This window comes from Candoia aspera, chromosome 1 (assembly GCF_035149785.1).
Source record: "Candoia aspera isolate rCanAsp1 chromosome 1, rCanAsp1.hap2, whole genome shotgun sequence".
Lineage (NCBI taxonomy): Eukaryota > Metazoa > Chordata > Lepidosauria > Squamata > Boidae > Candoia > Candoia aspera.
Genome location: NC_086153.1, coordinates 222,605,089 through 222,620,151, shown reverse-complemented (window position 1 = coordinate 222,620,151; position 15,063 = coordinate 222,605,089). Strand labels below are relative to the sequence as shown.

At 40.4% G+C, this 15,063-nt stretch overlaps 1 protein-coding gene across 1 annotated transcript in view; it reads right to left on the bottom strand.

Annotated features, from left to right (window-relative positions):
- Positions 1-15,063, bottom strand: part of CNTNAP5 (contactin associated protein family member 5) — a 317,159-nt gene that overhangs the window by 211,193 nt on the left and 90,903 nt on the right. The window contains exons 6-7 of the mRNA XM_063309182.1: positions 8,142-8,326; positions 2,694-2,837 (exon numbers count right to left, since the gene is read on the bottom strand). Of these exons, the coding sequence (XP_063165252.1) occupies positions 2,694-2,837; positions 8,142-8,326 (329 nt within the window). The remainder of the gene's footprint in view (positions 1-2,693; positions 2,838-8,141; positions 8,327-15,063) is intronic.

The following is a 15,063-nucleotide window of genomic DNA, read 5'->3' as shown; positions in this document are numbered from 1 at the left end:
CCTAATTTCAAAAAGCCCTGATAGGACCCAGTCCTGGGAGATACTTAAATAGCTGATCTAAAGGACCTGCCTTCTACTGCAAGCAACAAGAGGCAAGATCACGTATAAAAATTAAGGAATAGAGAGACAGAATCCATCTTCATGCTTTGGAGCTTCCAACAAATGAAGCCTCAAACATAATGTCCCACTGAACAAGCTAGAATTGTTCTGCTGATGCAAAAATAGTGCTCAGAGTGACAGAACTCCCTTTGACTAGTGTCCAGTCATTATCGATCACTACCCATCTAGTTTCAGCCCAGCATTTCCTGATATATGCAATTTGGAAAGCACTATATAAATGGCTTGTATATTTATTAAGGTAGCTGGACCTGGAGCCCTATGGGGACATGCAAAAATAGTGCTGTGTGAGCTTACCAGAAATCTCAAACTGTGATATAGGATGTTATTTATCAAAGTGTACTTGCCTTTTCTGGCCCAATCAACAATATGGTATAGAGAAAATTATAATAAATGGGGAAACTTTGGGACAATGACATACAATTGCCTTGCCTTCAGGGAATATAAAATGAAAGATTGGAAGCAGATTAGATAGACAGGGAGTGATAGCTTAACACACAGCATCCAATGCACCTGACGGACATTTCATTTATTCTCCTTTCCAAAAAAGTTTATTGCAAGAAAAAAGAAAAGGGAAGGGAAGAAGGGAGAAATATAAAAGCTTTACTTCACCTGAAATGACTAAAGAAATGGCAGTAAATAACCTTCTATTCCAAGTACTTAAAAATACCTCCAGGTATACAGTCCAGACTTTTCCTTCCATAAAAACTATCGTGATGTGTGGCAGTTATTCTTCCAAAACCATGATAGGTGACTTTGCATTGAACACACTGAAGACTGAGGAGGGCAAGAAGCAAAGCACTGACTTGTATTTTAACTATATTTTGAAAAATTAATAAAGTTCTACATTTAAAAAAAAAAACAGTAGCAAAGCACTGACAGCTGTTTGTGCTGGTCAGAGTGCCCTTGCGCTCATGACCTGCATATGTGTTTTCATTTCGCATGTGCTTGACCACTGCAGGAAAACAGTTCTGGACAAGATAGGCTTCGGATCTTATCCAGGATTTTGTCTTTAGTTTTGAGGGATGCATTTTTAGAAAAAAACAGACAAACCAGAGTCGTGGAAAGATGTATTGATAATCATGACAGTAGAACTAATTATTCCTGCAGGAAATGGGTTCTGTGTGTGCTGCTGAAGTGACAGAAAGGTTTCCCAGCATAGAAACGTTTGCAAAAGAGAGAGGGAGAGGGAGGACAAGCAGTAACCAGAATAATCAGCATGGAGAAGAGTGGACTGAAGGGAGGCATGATAGCTATGTTCAGGTACATACAGGGAAGATGACCAAGAACAGCTTTTCATGACCACAGAAACTAGGACCAGAAATAATGAACAGCTTACAGCTATCTGAATTTCGTTTAAATATATGGAAACATTTCTTGATGGTACAATAGAAGCAACAGTGGAACAGTTTCAATAAAAGAGAGTATCTGCACCTCAGGGTTGAACTGTGGAGTTCTTGGTGCTCTCTGAGCTTGGCTGTTGCTTGCAGATGTTTCATTACCCAACATGAACAGTGCGAAGGAGTGTGGGGTTTGCTGCTTGTTTATATGTAGCAGCTTGTCCTGCCAGTGTTGGTGGTCGAGTGGGTTCCTCCTTGATGGTTCCTTGATTAGCATATTGTTTTCTGCCTGATTGTTTGTCTGGTGTTAATACCTGCTTATCTGAAGGTAAGCTGCTGGAGGGGATGTGTTCTTCTCGTTTTGTTTCCTTTTTAGCTTTTTTATTGTCTCTTTTGAATGGTGTGTAAATGTGATTTATCTCTATGTGTCTGAATTTGTCTGAATGCCAAGCTTTCAGGAATTCCCAACCACTTTTGGATTTAGCTTGGTCTAAGATGCTAATAGTTTCCCAGCTGAAAGTGTGGTTGAGTCTGACTATGTATTGTGAGATGAAGGAGTTTTCATCATGTCTTCTGACTGCTAGTTAGTGATTGGGGATACACTCTGCCAGTCTTCTGCCTGTCTGTACTACATAGTGGTGGTTGTTATAGTCCTTGCACTGTACGTTATAGATGTGTTCTGTTTTTTCTTTTCTTTTTGGGCTACTGGGTCTTTTGTGTTTGGTGAAGAATTTGGACCTTTTATATGTCCACTTGATGATACATGTACAAAAGGAGCAGGACTTTGATTGCACAGTCACAATCACCATCTTGATTTTTCTGATTGCCTCCCCCTTGCAGTTGTTTCTAGTTCCACAGGATGTGGGCCTGGCTTAGGAAAGAAAAACTGAATATTCATTTTCAAAAAGTGTTTCAGATTCTCACCTTTTTATATTTAATGCACTGCCAGTGATGACAACCCTTCTTATATTTATTTCCTTCAGCTGCCAGCTCTTTTACAACTGCTTTCAAGAGGCATACTTAAACCCAGATGGCTGAAACTTTCAAATGCACCCTTGTGTTCTTTCTTAACTCTCTGCTTGGCCTGTCCCTGTCTTTAAGAACCTTTTTTTGAAGAAGCAAATCACTTCCTTAACCTAAGAGACCCTTGCTTCATAGGGTGAGCAAATCTGTCAACAGGAACAATTTCAGGAAAACAAAAAGTCAACCAAAAAAAGAAGTGCTTTAAGTTCTTACCACTGTGTGGATCTGTGGCTTCCGTCTTTTGGCTAGATCAATGATATTGACTCCATTGTAATATAGGTTCTCAATACAGCCGTGGAAATTTTTCTTCAGAAAAGTTCCTGGTTTTCCTGGGACTGGGATTCCTCCAAAACTGAGCTTTGAGACAAGAACAAATTCAATAGTTTTTAAATATCCCAATAGCTGTATGTTTTTGGGAAAGATACATATCAAATGAAATAAGCAGCTGTTACTCATAGCTACATAGGAAAAAAAAAACTAGATACCAAGGCAAACAAAATGAAAGGGCCCATTGATTTATATGGCCTTTGCTTTCAACATTGGGAAATTCCATAGAGAAAGGCCTTGTATGTTGACCACAGTTTGTGTATGTGTTTTGTGGCTAGACTGAAAAAAAATTCAGTTTTAGACATAGGTTTGGGCTGATCAACAATATGCCTGCTAGTAAGGGCAAGGGCTAAGACTTTTCATTCTTCGGGAGTTAAGATAACATAAACTCAAACATACTGTAGGTTCCCCAACATCACCTTCTAGGTCTTAATGAAAGAGATGCTTAGCAGGCAGACAATCCATAGAGAACAAAATAATAATTCTTTTTTTACTCCTTCTACCTGTCTCTTGCCATAGGTTATCCATTGGGGTGACTAAGATAGTTCCAGGGTCAAAAGCTGAAATTATCTCAAATTGAAATTAAATCCAACTTCATATGGAAAAGAACGATCAAAACTTTGTTCCAAATAGCACTGCAGTGCAATAATAGGTTTTTATATTCCAATATAATTTTAGGTTCCAAATTACTGTCAGGAGGAATTATATTTAAAGATCCATTCTCTTTCTGGAACTCATTATTTTTTGCTTTCTCTGCTCTTTCTCATTTTGTCCTCCAGTCTGGAGTTACAGAAAACAAAATAAAAAGTGGACAGTCAATATCAATTACGCTGCTTCATTATTGGGGGGGGGACTTCCTTTGGTGATCAGTATAACTTTTAATTACCTTTTTTAAAAAATTTCCTTAGCAGTGCCTTTGATCCCTTAAGTATACGAAGATAAACTTCCAACGGACAATAATATTGCTGAAGTATAGTGGGCCCATTGAAGTCTCTGGACTAAAGTAGGGAATCGTTAGACATAAACTGGCCAAACAGAATTGTGGGATTCCTGTATTTTATATTAGACTCAATGTTTAAATTGTTAAAATTGATAAGAGTTGTTTTATTACAACTCTTCAGAAGGCTGTGATCATAAGACATTTAACTGAGTCATGGGGATGGGGCAGGCAGTGTGTTATACACATTCCACAACTCAGCTAATTAACCAAGGTGATTAACCTTAATGGGGGCAATAATTTTAGCCTTAGGCAGGCCTGTATTATTTGAGGCTCCACAAACATCCTTGTCTACTAACTCCCTCCATGTTGTGCAAACTCCTTGCTGGACAGCTAACTGTCCCTTCTTCCACCATAATCAAGATGGTCTTCTGAAAAAGCCTCTGTAAGCCCTCCACCTCTGGCTGCTTCAGCTTTCAACTTCCACAGCCACAGAAGGATGGAAAAGGGGCAAGTAAGTTCCTTACCTTTTCTCCCCCAAAACACCAGGAGGTAGGAACTACAACTCTCTCAGCCTCCTTTGCAGCAGTTAGGAGGCGTGGGGAAAAAAAACAAAGGCTACTGCTTAACTGCCTGGAGGAGAGGATTGCTGGGTCAGCTGTGATGCGTCATATCCTACCACAACCCAGCCAACATATTATGCTGGGGAAGTTAGAAGTTACAGTCCAATACATCTAGTACTGCACTGAGAATATTGGTTCTTCTTTGTACCATTTTCATATTTGCTCACCCATAAATCTCTTCTGTCCTATGTTTAGATTATTCAATCCATGTTTATTCAGCAGCTATTTGTTCTTGACCCGATGTTTGCTTGCATTACCACCCACACTTCCAAGTATCCCATTCCCACTGCATTCAATTTATGTTTCTTCAACATACCCAGTCTCATTTCCATGTAACTAAGTGAGCAGAAGCATACCTTAATATTCAGTCATTTTCAGTTCTTTGATATCCATTCCTTGGAAAAGATCACACACTATCCACTATCTTTCTACCAGTCTTTGAAAATCTTAAAAATTCTCCATCCATTTTGCCACCTTTAGTAAACATTTTCCAGTGGTAAACAAACAATCTGTTCATGCTAGTTTTTTGCCATTTATGTACAGTTTGCAACTGTTCACTTCATTTTCCCAATCAAACACAACTACCATGGTCTGATACATTCATATTCAAATCAATATTTCTTGTTGCGTCAAACAGTGTACCTAACATTCATGGCAAATAACTTGGGTTCTCAGACATCAGCATGGCATCATCTGCACACAAAATTACAATTTCATTCACTTCCATCACCAATACATCTTTAAGGTCACTAAAAGCATTCGAGATAGATAAATACATTCGACAAACAAAGGGGACATCCCACATTTTTCTTTTATTCTGTCATTAAATGTTCCAGTTATTCTTGTATAATTTTACTTCTATTGTACACCTCTATCATATTCCACAATTGACCTTCAACTCCATATGCACAAAACAATTCATAATTCAAGCCTTTTCAATTTTATTATTTTCTCTAAATCATACATTAACTTCCTTTCTCACATTTCTTAGTGTCCTGCTGAAGAGAAAAACTCTGGTCCACCCTCCCCCTGCCTGGCATGAAACTGCACTGCACTTCCCAAATTTTGTTCACTGACACCTCTTCTACTCTTTCAATCAAAATTCTGCAAAACATCTGTCTAAGTACACTTAACAATCTAAAACTACCCCCCCTGCAGTTTTCGCATTCACTCATGCTATCTTTCCTTTGTACAACAGAACAATAAAAGCATTCTTCCAATTGTCAGACACAGATGCTGCCTTCACACACCCACTAAACAAGTCACACAACCACTCCATAAGCAAACTGCATCCATATTTTAACATTTGCAGTTGATACCATCAGCCCCTGAAGCCTCACCATTATTCAACATTCTTATAGCATTTATCCCTTCCTTTTCATCATTTTTTTTCTTGCAGACTAACATCTGTAGCATTCATCTCAGTTCCATTCTCTGCCACATTACTATTAACCCATAAAAATCTCTAGAATACTTCTTCCAGCATTCTCTCAACTCAGTTTCATCCCAAATCACTTTGGGACTAGATTGTAACATTAAGATCATAACACTAATGAATTATATGACTGATGGCTCATTCAATTTAATATGTTGCCAGTAACAAAGCAGATATAACTAAGTATTCTTCTCCCATTGATTGTACATGCTACTCTGAAAATTTAAAGGTATGAGAGAAAGGCTGCACAAATCTTTGAAAGAGCGCTTCACTCCGATGAAGCATCCCCTACATTCTGTTTAGCAAAGTAAGGCATTTCTTTTGCTCTGAAGGTTATTGCTCTGCTTTGCACCTCCTCGTAGACCCCCACCTAGAATTCACCTTGCAGGAGAAGACTTTGAGATGCACTGTTGGCCAAAGTGTTTCCAGTTATTGTTTTCTGGAAATTGTGCGGGTACTTGCAGTGTGTGCCCAAGTCACTGAAGCCCTCTTGGAGCACATCAAAATTCTTCCATGCTGGGCAGCTTCAATGCACACTGCTCCAGAGCCACCCAGGCTCAACCACTGAAACATGCACTGAAGTTGCACAGCCTCAAAAACATTAATAGCCAGTGCTTGGAGAGAAGGATGTCCCCAAACAGTTCAAGGCAATGCAGATTTGTTTTGTGGACGCAAAATACATTTACCTCTTTGCTTCAGTGAAGAGAAACCTATTATTTCTATGGTATAAATATCTTCCTCCAAAATACCTGTGAGAGACTTCTTACTTCTCAAGCATCAATAGACAAGGATGGCCTTATAAGCATAAAGATAACATCCAATGCACATTTAAATTGGGGTGTAAGTTCCAGCACATTCAAATAAGTGTGCATGGGGTGGCAGTGCCAAAGAATTTTTTTATCTCATTTTTAAATACTCAAATTAGCTCTTCTTTCTACTGCCTACATACTTGGACACTAGAGTTTTAAGGAGTTATTTTAGGTCTTCAAATTTATGCCACAGAAATATCCTGCCTTGGAAATTTCTATCCACAGCAGTGCATTTACCTTTTGAAACTAAAAGTAAATATTCTACCCTGTTGAACATACCTTCCCACAGTCACACAGGAGGCGGCAAGGGACATAGGAGAACAAATACAATAACTAGAATACAGCTTGGAGAAAATAAGGTGGAATAGGCAAAGACAAGTTAAGGAAAACAAGGCCCCCTTTGGGACCATGCTATGATGCATGAAATGACTGGGTTAGGGAAACAATTACATAAATGAGATAAAAAAATATATCAGAAATAACCTCATATCTACCATCTAAACCAGCTTTTCTCAACCATTAAATGTGTGACTTCAGTTTGCAGAATTCCTCAAGTCCGTGATATGCTCACAAACATTTGGCCATGTTCTTGCTAGCTATATTTAAAACATTTTTATATGGCTTCTTCCTACTTGCACTATTCTTTTCACTTACACTGAAACATAAAAGTTACAACACAGCTATTTATAACATGCCACTTTGCACTGAACGAAGTGATTACATTAATAATTGTAATTTTTAGGGCAGAATAAGGAAATCTGAGACCTCTCACTTGTAGCTAAACTACAGCTTCCAGCAACTCCACCCAGCATGATGCTGGGAGTTCCAGCACTGAAACCTTTGCAAAGTGACTAATTCTCCATCCTTGCTTTAGTCAGAGTTGAACAATCACTGTCCTCAGGGTTTCATGAATCTCTTCCTGTGGCCCAACATTTTGTACTATTGAATTTTGGTGATGGGACTGTTAAAAACTGATGGGTTCTTGCTAGTTTGTAGTGGGAAACACACAAAAATATGCCACTAGGAGTAAATAGGGATTTGATTGCATAGAAACTGAATAAATATATAAATGTATAATGAAAGACCTAAAATTGCCTCAATAGAGTTGCTAAAATAAAAATAAAAAAGATACCCAACATCAAAAAAAATGTGAGGATAACAACAACAACAACAACAACAACCATCTAGTCCCATCCACACATGCAATATGGTCACTCCCACTGCCTCCTTGGCCTTTGCTCCCCACTTCCTCCTCTGTTAAGAGCAACTTGCAGCCACCAAATGTTTTTCCACCCCTGGTCTATACCTCAGAGTTTGCTGTAATCGATATTATGACTTCTGTACATATTTTTTTTTTCTTTTTTAAAATGGTTAAACCAAAAACATTTATTTAATTCATGAACCTTGCAAGAATGGCATTGAGGACAATATAAATATTTCCGTTATCATTCATAAAGCCAAGTGGACCATAATGTCTAGTTCTCTGCAGTCCCAATGAGTGCCTTCATCAACACAAAATGCCCAACACACCTCATAATCAATATTCAAGTCATCAGAATCTCCCTTGGTCCGGAAATGTTGCATGTGCTTGTCCACTGTGAAATTCACTTGCTTATTGAATCGCTCAATGAGAACTGAGTGCCAATGCTGGTCATCCAGGAGGCTGCCCAAGGTGACTGAGGTATGGCTGTTGCCGAAACGAAGCTTGGCATCTCCTGCAGAGACAGTAAGAATATATACTTAAGATCTACAGATTTTTCGTTTGTAACACCAAATTCCTAAGATGAATGATGGGTAATGTGCCTCTCCAGGCTTCTTCCCTGCTATTCTTGTAACGTTATTTCTTAGCCTAAGGAGTCCTTCGCATTTGATCTTTTTCCATTGGTTAATTTCTCTTAATGCACAACCTTGGTGAAGCACAAGGACCTGGCTGTGAATCCCAACATCCAAAGTATAAGATACACAACATTGAACGTACTTCTACACAGGGACAATTTCCCCCTTATTTAGTACTCCTATCTTTAACTGCTTCAGCAAAGGATCGTTACCTTCTCATGGTGCTGGAGCTTGAGCACCTCAGTGATGCCATGAGCTAAACCGTGAAGGGCCACCCAAGACGGGAAGGTCATGACAGAGAGGTCAGACTAAATGCGATCCCTGGGGAAGGTAATGGCAACCCACCCCAGTATTCTTGCCGTGAAAACTAAATGGATAAGTACAACCAGAGATATGTCGGTATGCCATCGGAAGATGAGACCCCCAGGTCGGAAGATGGTCAAAATGCTACTGGGGAGGAACAGAGGATGAGCTCAACTAGCCCCAGACGTGATGACGCAGCTAGCTCAAAGCCGAAAGGACAGCTAGCGGCCGACGGTGCTGGTGGTGAACGGCGAATCCGATGTTCTAAGGATCAACACACCATTGGAACCTGGAATGTAAGATCTATGAGCCAGGGCAAATTGGATGTGGTTATTGGTGAGATGTCAAGACTAAAGATAGACATTCTGGGCGTCAGTGAACTGAAATGGACTGGAATGGGCCACTTCACATCAAATGACCACCAGATCTACTACTGTGGACAAGAGGACCACAGAAGAAATGGAGTAGCCTTCATAATTAATAGTAAAGTGGCTAAAGCAGTGCTTGGATACAACCCAAAAAACGACAGAATGATCTCAGTTCGAATTCAGGGCAAGCCATCTAACATCACAGTGATCCAAATATACGCCCCAACCACAAATGCTGAAGAAGCTGAAGTAGAGCAGTTCTATGAGGATCTGCAGCACCTACTGGACAACACGCCTAAAAGAGATGTCATTTTCATCACAGGAGACTGGAATGCTAAGGTGGGCAGTCAAATGACACCTGGAATTACAGGTAAGCATGGCCTGGGAGAACAAAATGAAGCAGGACATAGGCTGATAGAATTTTGCCAAGACAACTCACTCTGCATAACAAACACTCTCTTCCAACAACCTAAGAGACGGCTTTATACATGGACTTCACCAGATGGACAACACCGAAATCAGATTGATTACATCCTTTGCAGCCAAAGGTGGCGGACATCTGTACAGTCGGTAAAAACAAGGCCTGGAGCTGACTGTAGTTCAGATCACGAACTTCTTCTTGCACAATTTAGGATCAGACTAAAGAGATTAGGGAAGACCCACAGATCAGCTAGATATGAGCTCACTAATATCTCTAAGGAATATGCAGTGGAGGTGAAGAATAGATTTAAGGGACTGGACTTAGTAGATAGGGTCCCGGAAGAACTCTGGACAGAAGTTGGCAGCATTGTTCAGGAGGCGGCAACAAAATACATCCCAAAGAAAGAGAAAAGCAAGAAGGCAAAATGGTTGTCTGCTGAGACACTAGAAGTAGCCCAAGAAAGAAGGAAAGCAAAAGGCAACAGTGATAGGGGGAGATATGCCCAATTAAATGCAAAATTCCAGAGGTTAGCCAGAAGAGATAAGGAATTATTTTTAAACAAGCAATGTGCGGAAGTGGAAGAAGACAATAGAATAGGAAGGACAAGAGACCTCTTCCAGAAAATTAGAAACATTGGAGGTAAATTCCAGGCAAAAATGGGTATGATCAAAAACAAAGATGGCAAGGACCTAACAGAAGCAGAAGAGATCAAGAAAAGGTGGCAAGAATATACAGAAGACCTGTATAGGAAGGATAACAATATCAGGGATAGCTTTGACGGTGTGGTCAGTGAGCTAGAGCCAGACATCCTGAAGAGTGAGGTTGAGTGGGCCTTAAGAAGCATTGCTAATAACAAGGCAGCAGGAGACGACGGCATCCCAGCTGAACTGTTCAAAATCTTGCAAGATGATGCTGTCAAGGTAATGCATGCTATATGCCAGCAAATTTGGAAAACACAAGAATGGCCATCAGATTGGAAAAAATCAACTTATATCCCCATACCAAAAAAGGGAAACACTAAAGAATGTTCAAACTATCGAACAGTGGCACTCATTTCACATGCCAGTAAGGTAATGCTCAAGATCCTGCAAGGTAGACTTCAGCAGTTCATGGAGCGAGAATTGCCAGATGTACAAGCTGGGTTTAGAAAAGGCAGAGGAACTAGAGACCAAATTGCCAATATCCACTGGATAATGGAAAAAGCCAGGGAGTTTCAGAAAAACATCTATTTCTGTTTTATTGACTATTCTAAAGCCTTTGACTGTGTGGACCATAACAAATTGTGGCAAGTTCTTAGTGGTATGGGGATACCAAGTCATCTTGTATGCCTCCTGAAGAATCTGTATAATGACCAAGTAGCAACAGTAAGAACAGACCACGGAACAACGGACTGGTTTAAGATTGGGAAAGGAGTACGGCAGGGCTGTATACTCTCACCCTACCTATTCAACTTGTATGCAGAACACATCATGCGACAAGCTGGGCTTGAGGAATCCAAGGCTGGAGTTAAAATCTCTGGAAGAAACATTAACAATCTCAGATATGCAGATGATACCACTTTGATGGCCGAAAGCGAAGAGGAACTGAGGAGCCTTATGATGAAGGTGAAAGAAGAAAGTGCAAAAGCTGGTTTGCAGCTAAACCTCAAAAAAACCAAGATTATGGCAACCAGCTTGATTGATAACTGGCAAATAGAGGGAGAAAATGTAGAAGCAGTGAAAGACTATGTATTTCTAGGTGCGAAGATTACTGCAGATGCTGACTGCAGTCAGGAAATCAGAAGACGCTTAATCCTTGGGAGAAGAGCAATGACAAATCTCGATAAAATAGTTAAGAGCAGAGACATCACACTGACAACAAAGGCCCACATAGTTAAAGCAAAGGTGTTCCCTGTAGTAACATATGGCTGCGAGAGCTGGACCATAAGGAAGGCTGAGCGAAGGAAGATCGATGCTTTTGAACTGTGGTGTTGGAGGAAAATTCTGAGAGTGCCTTGGACTGCCAGAAGATCAAACCAGTCCATCCTCCAGGAAATAAAGCCAGACTGCTCACTTGAGGGAATGATATTAAAGGCAAAACTGAAATACTTTGGCCACATAATGAGAAGACAGGGCACCCTGGAGAAGATGCTGATGCTAGGGAGAGTGGAAGGCAAAAGGAAGAGGGGCCGACCAAGGGCAAGATGGATGGATGGTATTCTAGAGGTGACGGACTCGTCCGTGGGAGAACTGGGGGTGTTGACGACCGACAGGAAACTCTGGCGTGGGCTGGTCCATGAAGTCACGAAGAGTTGGAAGCGACTAAACGAATAAACAACAACATCTTTAACTGGGTGTCATGTTCATCGTTTCAATGTGTTTGTACATCGTAATGGTTCGCATGCCAGAGCACTGACGCGCATTCCTGGCTGGGAGGGAGCTGCTGATAAACCTTGTACTGAAAGCTGTATCTCACTCTGCCAAGCAAGGATGTGTTTGGGTTATCTTTTTAATGTCAAGGTCTTTTTACCCGTTGATCAGCAGAACTCGTTAGGAGCACCTGGGAATGTAGATTTGTACTGATTGAAGGGGGGGTGGGACTCTGTTTGTAACGGGGCTATTTAGTTTGACTTTAGGCGTGCTTTTCTCATTCTCAGCTCTCTTTCCGTTTGCACCTGGTTCTTAATAAAATCAGAACTTAAACTTTGATTTTGAGTCTGAGTACTTTATTGAGAAAAGGCATTCGTTACACTGGGTCTCTGCTCCAGATAAAACACATCTAAGAAGTATTCTGCTAGTTTTATCTTGAATCTGCCACAATATAGCCTATGGCAAGAAATCCAAAATCTAGTCCAGCAGATTGATTTCTGTGTAGTGCTGAAATATTAAGGCACTTCATATCTCATAAGTATATTAGGAAAATTGTTACATTGCCTGATCTAAAGAGCAGTTGAGTCTGCAATGCTGAAATGCCCCATCTGGATTAATTGAAAACTTGCAGCATATAAATATATCAAATGTATTATAACTGGGGGGTAATGTGATCTAATTACTCCCGCTTTTTCAAACCATTTCATACAGTGAGTTTTATTTTAATTTTAAATGAGACTGTTGTAATCCAGGCAACTTCAGAGTGAACCATGCAAACAAAAATGATAACATTTGGGAAAATCATGTACGAAATCTGAAAAGAAAACCAAAGTTACATCACATCCAATTTTCACTTTTAATACAATGGAAGAATAGAATATACAGTTCACTAGAGTTGTGCAAAACATTTTGAGATTAAAATATTCTGCTCCTGAAACACCCTGCCTTGAATTCAGAATGGAAACATTCCACATTTGAATGAACTGCTTTATAGGAAATAGCCAAATCAGGCTATTCTGACTTCAGTTCTGTAATTACGAGACCCTGTTTCAAAGATGAATCACTTTCCAGCCAAGGCAGAAAAATCAACTTCAAAGTTGCATCACTTCTGGTGAGATATGAATGGGACATTTTGGGGTCAAGAATGAGCAGCTGAGTTTGTAATGGCATATTTTGGGGCCAAAATATTTTACCCTCCTACTTTCCATCTATTCCAGTTTAATACAAATGTATACTTAGGGTGTTTCTATCCTACCTTTCCCTTAACACAATAATCAAGAAGCCCTACAAAATGTAATTAAAATTACTATATTGAATAAATAAACCATTGGCAAACAAACAAAAACCACAAAAGGCTGTTGATGCTGGGCAAGCTCAGCCTGCCATTGCTGGGGTTGAGATCAGAGGCAGCTCAGGAATTCATGGCTGCCGTAACCATCACGGGCCTGTCCCAGGTCATAATGGGTCCGATGCAAACGTGGGGCAACACATTAGATCTGGTGTTTACATTGGAACCGATGATATGTGATCTGTTGTAGGGGGCATTTCCATCAACCCTTTGTTATAGACTCGTCCTTCAGGGAGGATGGATCAATTAGAATGGTCAACCACAGCATCTGATGGTAGAGGGAAGCACAGATAATTTTTGTGAAGGACTGCAAGACCTCTTAATTCAGAGGCTGTAAAACAAAATCTCAGCCCTAAGTACCAAGAGTAAGAAAGAGACTTAAAATAATACTGCCTTGATTGTATAGGACATAAAAGAGGACAGAGGGAAATTCTGCCAGGCTTTCAAGATTCTGTTAACACTAGAGTTCCGGTAGTCCTTCTTCAGTCTGTTTCATGACCTGGCCTACCTTGAAGGGCTGACAGAGAGATCCAATGGGCTTTCAAAGGGCATGTGGAGAGTTTCTCAATGATTTGTGGAGCAGTGTAATGGTATACGGAAATGACCTTGGGAGACAGGAGGAAAAGTCGCAGCCTAAGGTGTGATAAATGAAATTTGAGCCTGAAGGAGGAGGGGTGGTGAAAGTGTCTCAGAAGGAACCCTCCCTAGTTTTCAGGAAAGAAAAAATGAAGGAAGGGAGGGGTACTTTCAGACTTGCAAGATCCTGTTAATACAACCTTACGTAAAGAAAGAGCTACTAATTTAGTTGTGCTTCTTGTCTGGGCTACCTTGAAATGCTAACATGCAGTTTTATCAGGTACCTAGTCAACCTCTGGAATACTGAGGTGAAAAAAGTACTTGATACAATTATTCCTGAGTGGCCTCTTCCTGTTTGTCAATCCTGAGGGGCTCCATAGCATATTACAGATCTCTGGGGGACTGAATAACAGGAGAGATTCTTGGGGGAAAACAAAACATCAGGGGTAAACAAAAAGCAAACATGACTAGCACCATGGTAGTAAAGATGGCAAGGCACTGACAATTCTCTGCTTTTATTGCATCCACAGATTCCCATCTAGAGGCACATTTTAGAATGATCCAGCCCCCATTAGTAAGGCTAGACCAGAAGAATCAATAACAGGCCACTGGGACAAGTTAGCAGGCATTTTGTATACAACATTTCTTACATTCAGAGTTGGTCCTAATGCCAGCCAATTCCAAGATGGTTTCAAGTCTGGGTCTAGATAGGGTTGACCTTCCGCTGGGGCTAATCTTGGAGTCACAGATCTTACTAGAAGAGCAGATGGCAGCCATGGCCAGAAGAACTTTGCCCAGCTTTAGCTAATATATTAGTTATAGCTTTTTCTGGAACAGGGAGTGCTGGTGACAATAACTCATATCACTCACCTCTCAGCTGGATAACTGCAACTCATTCTACCTGGCCTTGAAGAGACCATCCAGAAAGTTTAATGGTGCAAAAATGAGGCGGCCCATTTATTAGCAAGTTAAATCTGTTACTGCCATATAACACTAGTACTGTGGAAGCTTCCTATGTTGTTCCCTTCCCAGTGACATTTAGGAGGCTTATAAAGACATGGCTGTTCCCATGATCCTTCTGATCATATTAATGTCCTGTCCTGAGAGTAAGAGATGGTGTTGGGATTGTTGAAAAAATGTCTATGGTGATGGTTTCTTGCATCTTTACAGTATTCTAGGTTTTTACAAGCCACTCAGAATCAGCCCCACTGAAGCATCATAGAATTGTAAATATATGAACAACGGGCATTTA